The 12,364-nt window shown below is 49.9% G+C and overlaps 1 protein-coding gene across 4 annotated transcripts in view; it reads right to left on the reverse strand.

The window, feature by feature from the left end:
- Positions 1-166: 166 nt before the first annotated feature.
- The window catches only part of LOC115104415 (axin-2-like), a 20,677-nt gene continuing 8,479 nt past the window's right edge, over positions 167-12,364 (reverse strand). For 3 of the 4 annotated variants that reach the window (XM_065006296.1, XM_065006298.1, XM_065006295.1), the window contains exons 4-10: positions 11,523-11,625; positions 9,413-9,553; positions 8,309-8,724; positions 7,500-7,919; positions 7,168-7,263; positions 6,241-6,408; positions 167-2,077 (exon numbers count right to left, since the gene is read on the reverse strand). In XM_065006296.1, the coding sequence (XP_064862368.1) occupies positions 1,951-2,077; positions 6,241-6,408; positions 7,168-7,263; positions 7,500-7,919; positions 8,309-8,724; positions 9,413-9,553; positions 11,523-11,625 (1,471 nt within the window). In that variant the 3' untranslated portion in view covers positions 167-1,950. The remainder of the gene's footprint in view (positions 2,078-6,240; positions 6,409-7,167; positions 7,264-7,499; positions 7,920-8,308; positions 8,725-9,412; positions 9,554-11,522; positions 11,626-12,364) is intronic. The other variant, XM_065006297.1, reaches the window with a different exon arrangement.

Raw genomic sequence — 12,364 nt, forward strand, 5'->3', positions numbered from 1 at the left:
AAGTTGAATGAAGAGCTCCATCGGAGTGAAGAAATAGGTCAAAATGTCAACTTGTGTCTTGAATGTTTCTCCAAAAGAGGAGAGTTTTGTCGTTATCACGTAAATCAAAGCATCCCCCGTTCTCGTTTGCAACCGAGCAACAGAAATGAGCAGACAAACAAAAGCGGCCATTTTCATTTGAAAAATAGTAAAACTTTTAATAAAGGCTACAATCTCTTAATAATTACAATAATTATAGGTCCATGTAAATCTTTAAATGAAACTCTGTATATAATGTATAATTTACAGGTTAGATAGAACAAAACAACAACACAAAAGCCGTGGCGTAAAAACAAATGACATGATTACAGGATACTATTAAATGCATTAAAAAAATAATATTTTCAACATAAAAACCCCTTCTGAAAACCAAGGGAATAATTATTAACACCCTGAATCAGGGTAGTACATGGTATGGCATCCATGTAGGCACAGGTGCTGTACTCATAAAAACACTAGCAATAGTGTTTGTGTCCTTTTATCCATACTTCAAAAATAAAATGCATAATTACAAATGTATACAAGGAACTCCGTCTTTGAAGATGTTCTTTTCACAACATTCAAAAGCTATTGGAGCAACATTTCTTAAAACGTTTTTTTTTTTTCCTTTTCTTTTTCTCTCTCCAATGCTAATAAATATGGAACGGAAGCAGTTTTGAAACGTGGCGATATTAAGCCACTGCTTCCTGGAGAGGTGGTTCATTTCAATAGAAGCGCGACAAGGTTATTTTGGTGTGCTCACTGTAAACACTTCTTTTCTCCAGGTCCTCTCTGTTCATCTCATCCTAATTCGTGTCTCTTTCTCATCTCTCTTTCGCGTCTTTCCCTGTGTGGTGCCTCTGGTCCACAAACAAAGGCACAACAACCTAAAATAAAAAAAGGATAGAGCTCGGCGCTGGAGTGAGAGACAACCAACGACTCTTTACTCCGGCTCACAAACGGAAGAGAAGACATATCAGCAGCAGCATATATTAAGACTGGGTTGGTTGGTTGGTTTACTACGACAGTGGAAGGTTCAGTCTCAGCAGACCCCTGGTATAGTGAGGTTGGACAGGGGTAAAGGGGGGGGGGGGGGGCACTAGACTAGTGTCATGACCTTTGTGACATTACAAGGTACATTTAAAAAAAAAAATCACCACAGTATTCTCCCAATACTCGAAGCAGCTTGTCCATCAACTGGACGTGAGGGGACAGGGTTGGGTTGGGTTGGGTTGGGTGGGTTGGGTTGTGTGGTGGGTAGACAAGTTGAAGGTGAGGGAGGGCGAGGATCTTTTTTTCAATAAATACACAAACCTTCAAATCATGACAAGAACGCATCAATATAATGTAATACATGTATATACACACATATTTCCATGTATGTATGCGCACACGTATAGACGTTTCATGTTGTAACAACGTTTGCACAACATTCGCACAACGTTATAAGAGCAGGTGGTGGCATTTGCGGGGCTTCTGGCGCTGTCGCCAGTCCATTGCAGGCGACCAGGGAGCGACGCAACGTTCTCACAACGTTACCACTATTTAATCGCAACGTTGGTCTCTCGTATTGGACAAACAGTCATCTGCATCTTCAGTGGTTAAATTCAGGGAGCCTAGAGGCCTCCAGTCGCCGTCTCTCTCTGTCTGTAGTGTCGTTCCCTTGTGTTTCTAAGGCTGATTGGTTAAGACAGTCAGGGGGGCCTCTTCTGGGTTCGGCATACTTCATTGGCTCGTGTTCCTTCAATCACACTCCTCTTGTGCTGGATATATTAACTCTTATTTAGCTTAATAGTAGGAAAGAAAGTCTGGAGCGTTTCCCCCCATATCAAGTCAATCACTCCAGTTCCTCGCGACAGTCTGTGCCCTGGAGGTTGGGTATTTGGTTGATGGGTAAGGTAGGGTTGGGTAAGGGTGGGCATAAGGGTGGCATCAGTCCATCCTCTCCACCTTACCCAGGACCTTGCCCTCGTACATGGGCAGAAGGGCGCCGTCCTCCCATACCTCCTCGAACACGGCCCCGCACTCAAACTCGTCGCTGGCCTTCTTGAAGTAGTACCTGGAGAGAAACAAGAGAGAGAGAGGGGCATGGTCAGAAAATGTGTTTCGAGAGTAAAAAAACAACTAGCATGGTGTCTTCCTCTTTAACTTGACACTATGGACGAGCGAGTGCTAAAAATAGTATTTGTACCATGAGAACAGTTTCTCGACACCTATACATCCAACTCCACACACACACGATGACTCAAACCCGTAACCAAACTGCCTTAGGTCACACAGTTCAGCGCCATCCCTCTCACTTCAAAGAACAAAAGATTGACGACATTACGCACCACCACCAACAAACAGAACTCAACCCAACCTGGCAACCCCAACCACTCCAACTAGTTTGGGTTGCCAGGTTGGGTTGAGCTCTACAGTGATTATTTCAAAGAATTAGCAGCAGCAGCGGAGACCAAAGAGAGGGAGGGAGCTAAAGGAACTTGACTGCCGGCCATTGTACAGATGCCTATCTGTCTTGGAAGGTCTCATTAAAGTTGAAGGGCTAATTAGGACCTGTCTTAAGCCCCCCCCCCCTTCCTCTCCTGTCTTAAGCCCCCCCCCCTCCCCTAGCACTGAGCTCCCCTTGTCTAGCCTGGCCTTTTAATTGTGCCCTACTGTCAAATGAAGGGCCTTCCTTTCACTGGGGCTGACATTTCAGGTGCCTGAGAGTCTGCCTGTCACTGCACGCCCCACACACACCTACTAACACACTGCTAGAGACAACTATGGAGACACACACAGAGAGAAAGACAGAGAGGGAGGCAATAAAACACACGCACACACACAGAAACTCTGAGCAGCTTTCCGATCACCAGCAGAGAAAAGAGGGAGAGGGAAAGAGAGGAGCGAGAGAGGAAGAGAGGAGAAGAGGGGAGCAGGTCTCCCGGACCCCCTCCGTGGGTGTGATAAAATGGACGCAGGCCGGGCCCGAAGGCCGACACCCCGCGACGACGAGGAGGAGGACACCAATCCAGACAGTCTCCTGAGAGGTCAAGGAGTCACCTCCCCCTCACCACCCCCTCCCTCCCTCCCCCCAAAGTCCCAGGGTTGATTCGGCTCAGGTCTATGAAGTCTACTGACTAGTTTTCCTAATGATTTCTTCTCCCCTAGCTTACAGGCAGTGATGACCAGCGGGGGAGATTTAATGATAAGCTTTGTAATGGAAAATGCCTCACTTTACCCATGTATGCCTGTGCCCTGGAATCCCCCCTTGTCTTTATGAGCGACGGCCGACCTACAAGTCAGACAAACAACACGTGTAGCGCGTGGAGAAAAGAACACGTTTTTTCAACCCTCCACTTTTTCGTGTTTTTAGTGGTACTTAAAGAGAGGGTTGGCAAACGGCGGGTTAATGGCGAGGGAGGGTTGAGGAAGCGTCGTACAGCTGCTAGGGTGTGGTTTGGATGGTTGGGTGTCGCTGTGTTTTTGTTTTGTTGGCATGTTGCATTTTCAACGTGGTTGAAGGCTGTAGTGAAAGAAAAGGCCCCACAACCTTTCTGAAAGCCTGAACGCTGAAACTACAGACACGGAAACTAATGAGGCAGAGAGGCCTTAGTGAAGTGCGTCTTCGCGGCGTTTTATCAAATCGAAATAGAGGATTGTGTCTCCTGCCATTTCAATCACAACCCCTACTCTTTAAAGGAATGGGCTCCATCTACACCAACAAACAGTTCAAAAGGCATTGTTGGCGCTTCTTTTCAAAGAGCGGGCGAGAGAACAGGGGGGGAGAGAAAGGGGGAGAAAGAGAGAGCGAAAGAAGTGAAGATGGAGAATAGGGAGGGAGAGAAAAGGAGTATTTCCATTGGATCGTGTTATATGTGGCAAAGGATTTCTCTCTGTGTAACATCTGGCACCGATATGGTCTGGCACCGATATGGTCTGGCAGCGATATGGTCTGGCAGCGTGGCCGAGTACTGCTCTCCTGCCATGTTGAAATGAACCAACTCCACACATTCTGAGCCGTTAGAGCCATCGGCTTCAAAATCGCCCTTTCTTTCCCGCGGAAGAGTTACGGTATAGTGGGGGGTGTGATGAGTTGTTTGGATGGGTTCAGCTCGGACTGACAGGCAGATGTGGATGTTTTTTTTTATTTTTTAGAATCGAGATACTGATGTCTCGGGAATAGTTGGTCTCTTTGGTGTGCTACAACCTATACTCTAGTGTCCCCTTTAGGTGTAGGTTCCTTGAATGAGACATTGTGCGAAACGATTCCGTCCCTCTCGAATTCTTAACTTGATGAAGTCATAGCCACGTTCAACAACGAAACAAAACACCGGTCATTTCGACAACTCGTGCAAACCCTTCTTCAAAATGTTAAATCAACACACAACTGAATCTAAGAAGGAAAAAAAGGTGCCCGTGATTCTGCCTGATGTAATCCTTGGGAGGCGGAGGAATTTGGGGGCCTCGCAGTGGCGTGTTGAGTCTGTGCACAGAATAAAAGGCCTGGACTTCAAAGCCATCCTTATTAAGAGTGCCTTACTATGGAAATCAATAGCAGATGTGAACCAAATATCACTCCAGTAAATCCCCCCCCCCCTTTCCTTTCCGTACAGTGGATCAACCCCCCCCTTTCTGTACTTTCCTCTCTGTACTGTGGATCAACCCCCCTTTCCTTTCCTCTCTGTACAGTGGATCAACCCCCCTTTCCTTTCCTCTCTGTACAGTGGATCAACCCCCCTTTCCTTTCCTCTCTGTACAGTGGATCAACCCCCCTTTCCTTTCCTCTCTGTACAGTGGATCAACCCCCCTTTCCTTTCCTCTCTGTACAGTGGATCAACCCCCCTTTCCTTTCCTCTCTGTACAGTGGATCAACCCCCCTTTCCTTTCCTCTCTGTACAGTGGATCAACCCCCCCTTTCCTTTCCTCTCTGTACAGTGGATCAACCCCCCTCCCTTTCCTCTCTGTACAGTGGATCAACCCCCCTTTCCTTTCCTCTCTGTACAGTGGATCAACCCCCCTTTCCTTTCCTCTCTGTACAGTGGATCAACCCCCCTTTCCTTTCCTCTCTGTACAGTGGATCAACCCCCCTTTCCTTTCCTCTCTGTACAGTGGATCAACCCCCCTTCCTTTCCTCTCTGTACAGTGGATCAACCCCCCTTTCCTTTCTGTACAGTGGATCAACCCCCCTCCTTTCCTTTCCTCTCTGTACAGTGGATCAACCCCCCTTTCCTTTCCTCTCTGTACAGTGGATCAACCCCCCCCTTTCCTTTCCTCTCTGTACAGTGGATCAACCCCCCCTTTCCTTTCCTCTCTGTACAGTGGATCAACCCCCCTTTCCTTTCCTCTCTGTATAGTGGATCACCCCCCTTTCCTTTCCTCTCTGTACAGTGGATCAACCCCCCTTTCCTTTCCTCTCTGTACAGTGGATCAACCCCCCCTTTCCTTTCCTCTCTGTACAGTGGATCAACCCCCCCCCCCTTTCCTTTCCTCTCTGTACAGTGGATCAACCCCCCTTTCCTTTCCTCTCTGTACAGTGGATCAACCCCCCTTTCCTTTCCTCTCTGTACAGTGGATCAACCCCCCTTTCCTTTCCTCTCTGTACAGTGGATCAACCCCCCTTTCCTTTCCTCTCTGTACAGTGGATCAACCTCCCCCCTTTCCTTTCCTCTCTGTACAGTGGATCAACCCCCCCCTTTCCTTTCCTCTCTGTACAGTGGATCAACCCCCCTTTCCTTTCCTCTCTGTACAGTGGATCAACCCCCCTTTCCTTTCCTCTCCCCCTTTCCTTTCCTCTCTGTACAGTGGATCAACCTCCCCCCTTTCCTTTCCTCTCTGTACAGTGGATCAACCCCAACCCCCTTTCCTTTCCTCTCTGTACAGTGGATCAACCTCCCCCTTTCCTTTCCTCTCTGTACAGTGGATCAACCCCACCCCCCACCCAGCCAGAGTTCTATTCTTCTTTCCCACTACTCCACATACAAAGCTGGGAACTCCAGCTTTTCACACACATTTAGTCCCTACACAAACACACATGTACATAGGCAACACACACACACACTTGCTCTTCAGAAAGAGAGCGTGTGCCGTGCATGAAATGTGTGTTTGAAAGGGGTGTGTTCACCTATAGTTGTACATTAAAGGTGTGTTGTGCAGGAAAGATGTGTGTGTGTGTGTGTGTGTGTTTACCCGTAGAGGTGTATTACAGGTGTGTGTGGGTGTGTTAGTCTAGACATTCACCTGTAATTGCCTTTTTTGCTAAGCTGCTCCTTGAAGTGTCCCAGGGTGAGACTGTGTGTCTTCATCATGCTGCGGTAGGGGATCTCCTCGCCACAGAAGAAGTAGGTGACCACCAGGTCACAGCCAGACACGCTCGCGCCGCTAATCGACTTCTTTGGCTCTTTCCACCTGGAAACAGAGCGACAAGCAACACATTAGACAGAGAAAGCATAACCGTAGCCATAGCCAAGACTTCACGCTGACATTATATTTGAGTCATTTAGGCGAAACTCTTAACACGGGGCCGTGTGTAACTGTTGGTCGGGAAGTTAGGCAGAACTGAACACGCGGAACTTAGTGAGGATTTAGCTCAGGTAAGGTGAACCTGACCCGACTACAGGTGTGTGTCTGTGCGTTTCATCCCACACACACACACTTCCTCGTTCACTTTTCGGGGTCCTATACTTCAGACGCGGGCGCCTGCTAGCCTTAGACAGCTGGCCCGCTGAAGGTCAGCCAATTAAATCTCAAAAAGACCCTGGTAGTCAGGTGGCTACGGCCCTATCATCAAACACAACCAAGCTGCCCCAAAAACACACACACACACAGGGCCGAGGTAGCGAAGAGAGGGCCAAAATAACAACCAGGGGTCATTAACTTCCATGTGTACGTCTGTGTATCCGCTGGTGTGTGTGTGTGTGTGTGTGTATACGAGAGGACTGTGTCAGACTACACCCATCATGTTTAATCTTAAATGATTAAAAGCGGAGGGAGAACAGAGGACTTCAAAGGGGAGAGACATGCTGACTCACAATATCCCTATCGAGGGGAAATCAGAGCGAAAGAGAGACGGCGAGAGCAACTGGGGGGGAAAAGAGAGAGAGTAGGAGAGAGAGAGAGAGAGAGAGAGAGAGAGAGAGTAGGAGAGAGAGAGAGAGGTGAACTCACTCGTCTGTTTGAAGTGCGGGGCTGATCAGAGGCGGGTATCCACTGGGGAAAGGCAGAGGGTGACTCCTGTCTCTTTGAAGGCTGGACGTTGAATGCCTGTCAGCCACAGAGAAAGACAAGAGATGCAACAGAATGAGATAGACGGCATCAGTGTTCACGTCACAGAGGGAGGTAAACACTGGAAAAACAGGTGTAGGCTTCAACAGTCGTCTGAAGTCAAACATTTTCAGAAAACCCCTCAATTTGGAGAGAGTCATTTGGCTCATTGTAAATTGACTATGCATCGCAAGCTAGGACAAAGAGGGGCTATATGAGTGTGTGTGTGTGCCTACCTCTGTTTGGGGGGCTTGGAGACCTCCTCTAACCTTCTGCAGGCTTCTTCTAACTGGGCCAGAGTGTTGGGCGGGGGCAGGGGGGGCATGGCCGGGTCCTGGATGAAGGGGTGGGCCGGATGGTGACCTCCACGGAGGTGACCCCCCACGCCGCCCACTACTCCCCAGGAAGAGTGCGTTCGGCCGGGAAGCGTCTTGGGCGTGGAGGGGTCCGGGAGGTGGCTCTTCTTCGGGCCCGGAGTGCCGCCGTGAGGTTTGTTCTTGCCCTGCCTCTCGCTCTCCAGGATCCACTGCCAGACGTTCTGCGAGCGGTCCGTGGCGTCCAGGGGCAGGTGGGGCGGGGACGTGACCCCGTCGCCGCCGTTGGCCTGGCTCAGGCGTATGCCTTCGCACGGCTTCCCTGGCCGCTTGGGCAAACTGCTGCAGTGGCCGGAGGGAGACAGAGAGGAGAGGGTTTACATGGGACTCTTCCAGGAGGAGAGGGTTTACATGGGACTCTTCCAGGAGGAGAGGGTTTACATGGGACTCTTCCAGGAGGAGAGGCTACATCTACAACAAGCACTAGTGACGGGAACAATGCCGCTCGTCAGTCTAAAATGAAACTCACGGAAAGCCCTCATAACTCGCTATGCTGAGACATATCCATGAGAGAAGTGAACAGTTTACATCACTGACCCAAGTACAGCCCTAAGGTAACTGTGGTCGTATGTGAAGTGTAGGTGAAATAACCCCAGAGCAACTCTAAAGTAAATGTAGTGTACTTGATGTGGAACGGACCCCGGTACAGGTGATATTGTACGTGAACTGACCCGGGGGTGAAGTCTGAGTAGTCGGCGCCCCCTGGGGGACAGAGGCACTGGATGCGCTGCGCCGCCTCGGCCTCGATCTGCTCCTTGCTCTTGGGGCCGGTGGCGGTGTGGTGGTGGATGTAGTGGTGGTGGATGTGCTTGGTCGACTGTCTGCTCCCAGCCAACGGGCCCTTGGATGCCCCCGGATAGGAGGGCCCCAGGAAGGGGACCAAGGCGGCGGAGGGCCGGTCGGGAGAGCACGAGCGGGGCGAGTGGCGGATCACGCCGGGCGACTGGCACCCGGGCGTCTTGAGCACCCGGGACAGGTGCTCGTCTAGGATGGCCTGGGCGTCCTCGTCGGCGCCGGACGAGGGGTGAAGCAGGGGGTGGTGGAGCGGGACGGCACTGGGGAGGTCACTCTCATCCCTCTCCTCCTCCTACACACACACACAAAGACGTAATGCTTTACAACGTGGACGCAATATAGAAGAACAGGGACAATATAACCTACTCAAGTCCATAACATTACAAATATAAAACATTGCTCGCTTGCTAAACCAAATGACATTTGCGGGGGAACGCAAACGCTGCGACGAACACCATGTACTGTATTGCCTTGTGAAGTAAGCTGAGAGAAACTCTATGGCGTAACTTGAATTGACTCTCGGTTTCTGTGCTAGCTTCTTCTTTCTTCATCTATAATGCACAGCAAGCCCAGACACACAAAGAGACCGGCATGACACACACTCAGCAATACGCCACTGGAGAGTTGAGCGCTAAGCGCTAACCATTTGAAGAGACTTCAAGTGCGTCAAGAAACATAAGTTTGAAACTTCCTCGGAAGAAGAGACTTTCAGAGAAGAAGTCGCTAAACTGCACGGCAGAGCCTTAGTCAGTTCAATTCTTTCCAAAGCAAAGTCTCTTTGAATCAAGGATGAAGAGTCAGCTAGCTAGCTCCAACACTAACTTCTTACATGGCTCCTCCTAGCTACATTGTCTTTCTAGGTAGCAAAGACAGGGTTCAGGACTGGAGAGTCACCTAAACTAGGTTGCAATGGAACGTTCCAAAGCTCATTGCAGGTGAGGTGGGTTGTACCAATGTAGTGGGAAGGGGGGGGTTCTTACCTCCTGGATCTGCTGTAGCCTCTCCTCCAGGGAGCTCATGGTGTCCTGCTCCCTCTTCAGTTTCTCCAGTCTGGAGATGAGCTGGGCGGCGAAGGCCGAGGGCTCCACCGGCGTCATCTCCTTAGGCAGCCTGTGTGTCCTCTGTAGGGGCGAGATGGGAGGAAGGACACTTTTGAGTGTGTGTTTGAGTGAGTGTGAGTTAGTTGTCCCTAGTTTGCCCCCTGATTCCTCCAGTGCCCTCTACTCTAACTCTATAGGCCTCATTTGATGCCCTTGCCCCTGGGCTAACCCCTAGCCCGATACACCCCCCATGCCCGCTGTCCTTGGCACCGCATGCCCCGTTGGCGGGGTAGCAGTTGGCCTGGCTCCGAGGAGGAGGGCCCCCGCCTGCTCCCTCTGTACTCCGACCAAGCCATCAGCAGAGGCAGCCTCTGAAGTCAGCACACTTCAAAAGGGGCCCTTGTCAAACATCAAACACTCCAGCCCTTGGGGTGGGACGGACATGCGGCTTTAAATCTCCCCGAATAAAATAAAAAAAGACAGATATCGACAGTCGGAGGCAGAGAAAAAAAGAAGAGAAAAAAAAGAGAGAGAGACAATATTAAAACAAAAAGAGGAAGAAGAAAAAAGGAGGGGTGGGGTGGAGGGAGGGAGGGAGGGGAGAAGGGAGTGGAGGGTGGGAGGGATTGGAGGGAGGGAGGAGGGATTGAGGGAGGGAGTTGAGGAGGGAGGGAGTGGAGGAGGGAGGGAGGGAGTGGAGGGAGTGGAGGGAGGGGAGGAGGGAGGGAGGGAGGGAGGGTGGAAGGATAGAGAAGTCAAATACCGGGGAGATCTGAGGGGGAAGTGGTCATTTATTTCCTGACTGCACGCAGGGCACCTCTGAGGTACTGTAGACGCATTATCCTATTTCTCTCTAACTATATGTGCCGGCTTCTCTCATCTTCCATTCTGTATTATTATGTGGCTCACTGGCTTTCTGGATTTGACTCTCTCTTTTTTTGTTGTTGTTGTTCCTCTCATCTCTTTGTAGAGACGATGAAGGGAAGACAGAAGAAAGGGAAGACCCCCCAGCCTGGGGCTGGTGCATCTTGGGAGCCCGAGCCATCTCCAAATCAGGAGGGAGACATTAAAAGGAGAGCAAGTGGGGAAGGGAGGGAGCGAGGAGAGAAGAGCAGACAACAAGGGCCCCTTCTACTTGGCTACAACCCTCCCTACACAACACAACACACCCACACAAAGACTTCCCTACGCACCAAGACGGTACACAAACACATTGTGAAGGGAAGACGACAAAACTATTTGCATTGGTTGTTTTCAGACACGGGTGTCAATCTAACCACTCCAAAGCCCTGGAGCTGTGCCGTGAAGTACCAAGCATTTAGAGACCCCTGCTTGCACATGACACTACAGGCAGTGGGGGTGGTGAGAGCCATATGGGGGTTGGGTTGGGGGTAGGGGGGCTACTGTCACAAAATGTGTGTGTGTGTGTGTGTGTGTGTGGGGAGGGCTCTGTTGGAGGTTGTCAATAAAGAGGCCAGGCAACCTGGGTCCCATTCATTCATCGCCATGATCAAAGCACAGGGCTGAGTAGTAAGCTGGCTGATTTAGGGAGCATCACAAGGCTCGGTTCTGTGACCCCTGACCTCTAATGATAATCATCCTCAATATCACCACCACCATCATCATTAAATTATCAATGATTTTTTTGTATTTTATTGTTTTTTTTACATGATGCATTTACAACATTCTTGACTAAGTTATGGAGGTGAAAAACAAGGAAGTAAAGCAACAGGGGTCTATATATGACAGCTATAAAAATGTCAGCTGTTGGATGGGAGGAAGGGAGGGGTTGAGCAGGAGAGAAAATAAGTGATATGCAAATCCCCCCTTTCATTTACCCTGACTTTTTATAGGAAAATGAGCAGGTGGGGGGGGGAATATAGTATTCTATCACAACATCATAAAAAGAAGGAGAAGAAAACACAGTTCCCCCCGGGGAGAAAGGGAACCGGTTGTAAACGGGGATTGAGAAAAGTTTGTGGAGTTTTAAAGATATAAAGACACTGTGTATAAAGACAGCAGACATCAAGAAACAGGAAGCGGGACTCACGGGAAAGTGGGGTAGCGAGACCAGGCCGTTGATCTTGACGCTGCGGTGCATCTCCCGCTGGATCTGCTTCTTGGTGCCCAGCTTGTATGGAGGGATCCCATCTCTGCCAGGAGGGACACAGGTAGGGAACAGGGTCAATAACACACAGTCGCATGTCACTCAAAATGTCCCCTGCGTATCTATCTCCATATAAACATTTCAATTTCCTTTCTCTTTGCTTAGAACCAAGTAATACCCTCAATGTACTAGCGAGGTGAAAGACATTAGCCTAGCGATGTGGACAGAACCCTGAGGACAGAACCCTGAGGGGAGGCTGATCATCTCTGAAGTGAACAACACAGCACCACCCTGACTGCCCCCCCCCCCTTTCCCCCAGGGTGGGCACATCACAGGGCAACAAAAACACACCGGGGCAATGGAGGGGGGATATGCTAAAAATCCCGGCGCTGGGGTTCAAAAGTGTCCCACTGATAAGTTCCCATCAGTCCTTGTCAACGTTGGAAGGGCCTGATCAAAATGGCAGCCGGGTCTACCTTGAGCACGCTGGCTAAGAGGAGAAGCCTAGAACGCTGCTACTCGAGGGGCTAGCGATCTTGCTTTAAAGCAGTGTAAGACATGCAGGTTTGACATAAAGAAAAAAATGGCCATAATGTAGCTGAAAAAAAAGTGCCTCTGGACAGTTCATCCTTTAGGCAGTGGCAAGGGGGAAGAAAATACAGATTCTTCTCTCTCGCCCTCCAATGTGTGCTTTTCCAGTCCGCTGCCATTTAAGCCTGGCCAATTATCTTGGCCTTTTTGGTTGCTCAGAAGTGTCTGACCTAGCCCAAATGCTAGTTTTTCCG

This window comes from Oncorhynchus nerka, linkage group LG21 (assembly GCF_034236695.1).
Source record: "Oncorhynchus nerka isolate Pitt River linkage group LG21, Oner_Uvic_2.0, whole genome shotgun sequence".
NCBI lineage: Eukaryota > Metazoa > Chordata > Actinopteri > Salmoniformes > Salmonidae > Oncorhynchus > Oncorhynchus nerka.